Here is a 1,785-nt window from a genome sequence, read left to right as displayed (position 1 = left end):
TTTTTTTTTTTTTTTACTTCTGGCAAGTCAACTCAGCATAAACATATCATTTATTAAATGATTCTCAGGAATTACACTAAGGATCACATTAGCATAGATAGGGTATCACCATGGTGAAGCTACCCAAGCACCACATTACTTTTTAACGTATCTGCTTTATTTGAAATACGTAGAGAGCACTATGATGACTCTCTTGGAAAGTCTTACTGTCTCCACGTTGAGAACAGAAAGGAAAAGTATAATAATCATTTTTTAATATAATTTAGTGTGCACCTTATATAGTCAAGAAGATGAACTTTCAGTTATAAACTAAGGAAGTGCTACGGGTGTCATGGTAGACTAGTTTCAACACCATTAGCTCACCAATTGCTGTGTACATTTGCACAAGGATACTAGGATAGAAAAACATAAAATGTTTCCTCTTACTGAAATATTGTGGGGTAGGTCCCTTTTGATTCCAAAATGAATGAAGCCCAAAAGAAGGAAGGGGGTTAAGTGAGAACCCCCACCCCTCCCAAAAATAAAGCATCCACAAAAAAAGCAGGTCTGAATAGAAAAAGGTATCTTGTATGCACTGTATCTTTTGTAATATACTAAAGAATAATTTATTGAACTCAGCATTTCTTTGAGGACGGTTTAGATCCATACCAAAAGAATACACTAAATCTATCTTACTGAGAATATAAAAGAGGTAAAATTCTATTACCTCTAGAATATCATCCTTTAGAACTGACAGCTCACTGTTGTTCCTTGCCACAAAGTCATACTTGGATTTGGCATATTTCTTGGACTGTGTTTTGACTGGGTCATAATTTCTATAAAAAGAAAGAAGGAAAAAAAAAAAGATTATCATCTTGCTAGCTTCTTCCTAAAGACTGAAAACAGAAGTAAAATATTAAAGCAAGCCAAATCCTACCAGAAAACTTTCTGACACATTATTTATATAGCAGTTTAGTTTTATTCTATTTTACAGAGGATGAAAAAGAAAAGGAACTCTGGAGTTCTTACTATTGAAATGAATGAACTGGGCCAGCAGATGGCATGGAGGTTAAGGCAGCTGGATTCTAAACGGCCAACTATGTGGTTCAAGCCCCAGACCCTGAACTTGAAAAGCATACTGTGAGAGTGGACATGTGTGCCCAAAATCCCAGGAGGAGAATGAAGGAGAAGGGACTGCAGAATGGAAATGTCTCCCAGGGGTGGGGGGATTTCTTGTTTTCCCTCTCTCTGTCTGTCTCTCTCAGGCAAGCACACACTCACTATAGCAAAAAACAAAGTGTGTATGGGGGGACTAACAATGGTTAGGATAAAAATAAGTAATGCAAAAATCACAAGGCTAGTTGGTCCTGAGTCAAACCCAGAATCGAAACCTACGCATTCGTTGTCTTTTAAATACACTTACTGTATGCTGTTTTGTTAATTAGCATCTCTATCATGAAAGAACTAGGGTGAAGATAAATGTTAGTATTAAGGGAGACTGAGGATAATTTCTGCGGTGGTAATTTAAGTTACATGTTGACTTCACTAATTCAAGCAAGGTTTCATTTGCCCAATATACGTATTTTAAAATTCTGACTACATGTCAATTTTTAGGAAGGCTTTGTCAAGTTATCTAAATTGTTAAGAGAAGGTATTCATTAAGTACAAGACCAGTAACATAAACAAATAAATAAGTAAATCGATAATTTATTTTCCTATATGCTTTATCTAAATAGTAAGAACAGATGTATGGACTTTATAATTTTTATTTATTTTTATTTATTTACTTTTTTTTTTTTTGGCGTG

General features: G+C 34.8%; 1 protein-coding gene across 5 annotated transcripts in view; it reads right to left on the bottom strand.

Annotated features, from left to right (window-relative positions):
* The window catches only part of EPS8 (EGFR pathway substrate 8, signaling adaptor), a 209,188-nt gene that overhangs the window by 27,173 nt on the left and 180,230 nt on the right, over positions 1-1,785 (bottom strand). For all 5 annotated transcript variants that reach the window (XM_006167330.2, XM_014583770.2, XM_006167332.3 and 2 more), the window contains one exon: positions 707-815. In XM_006167330.2, coding sequence (XP_006167392.1) covers positions 707-815 — 109 coding nt within the window. The remainder of the gene's footprint in view (positions 1-706; positions 816-1,785) is intronic.

This window comes from Tupaia chinensis, unplaced genomic scaffold (assembly GCF_000334495.1).
Source record: "Tupaia chinensis unplaced genomic scaffold, TupChi_1.0 Scaffold144702_1, whole genome shotgun sequence".
Classification (NCBI taxonomy): Eukaryota; Metazoa; Chordata; class Mammalia; order Scandentia; family Tupaiidae; genus Tupaia; species Tupaia belangeri.
This window is presented reverse-complemented; position numbering and strand designations above follow the sequence as displayed.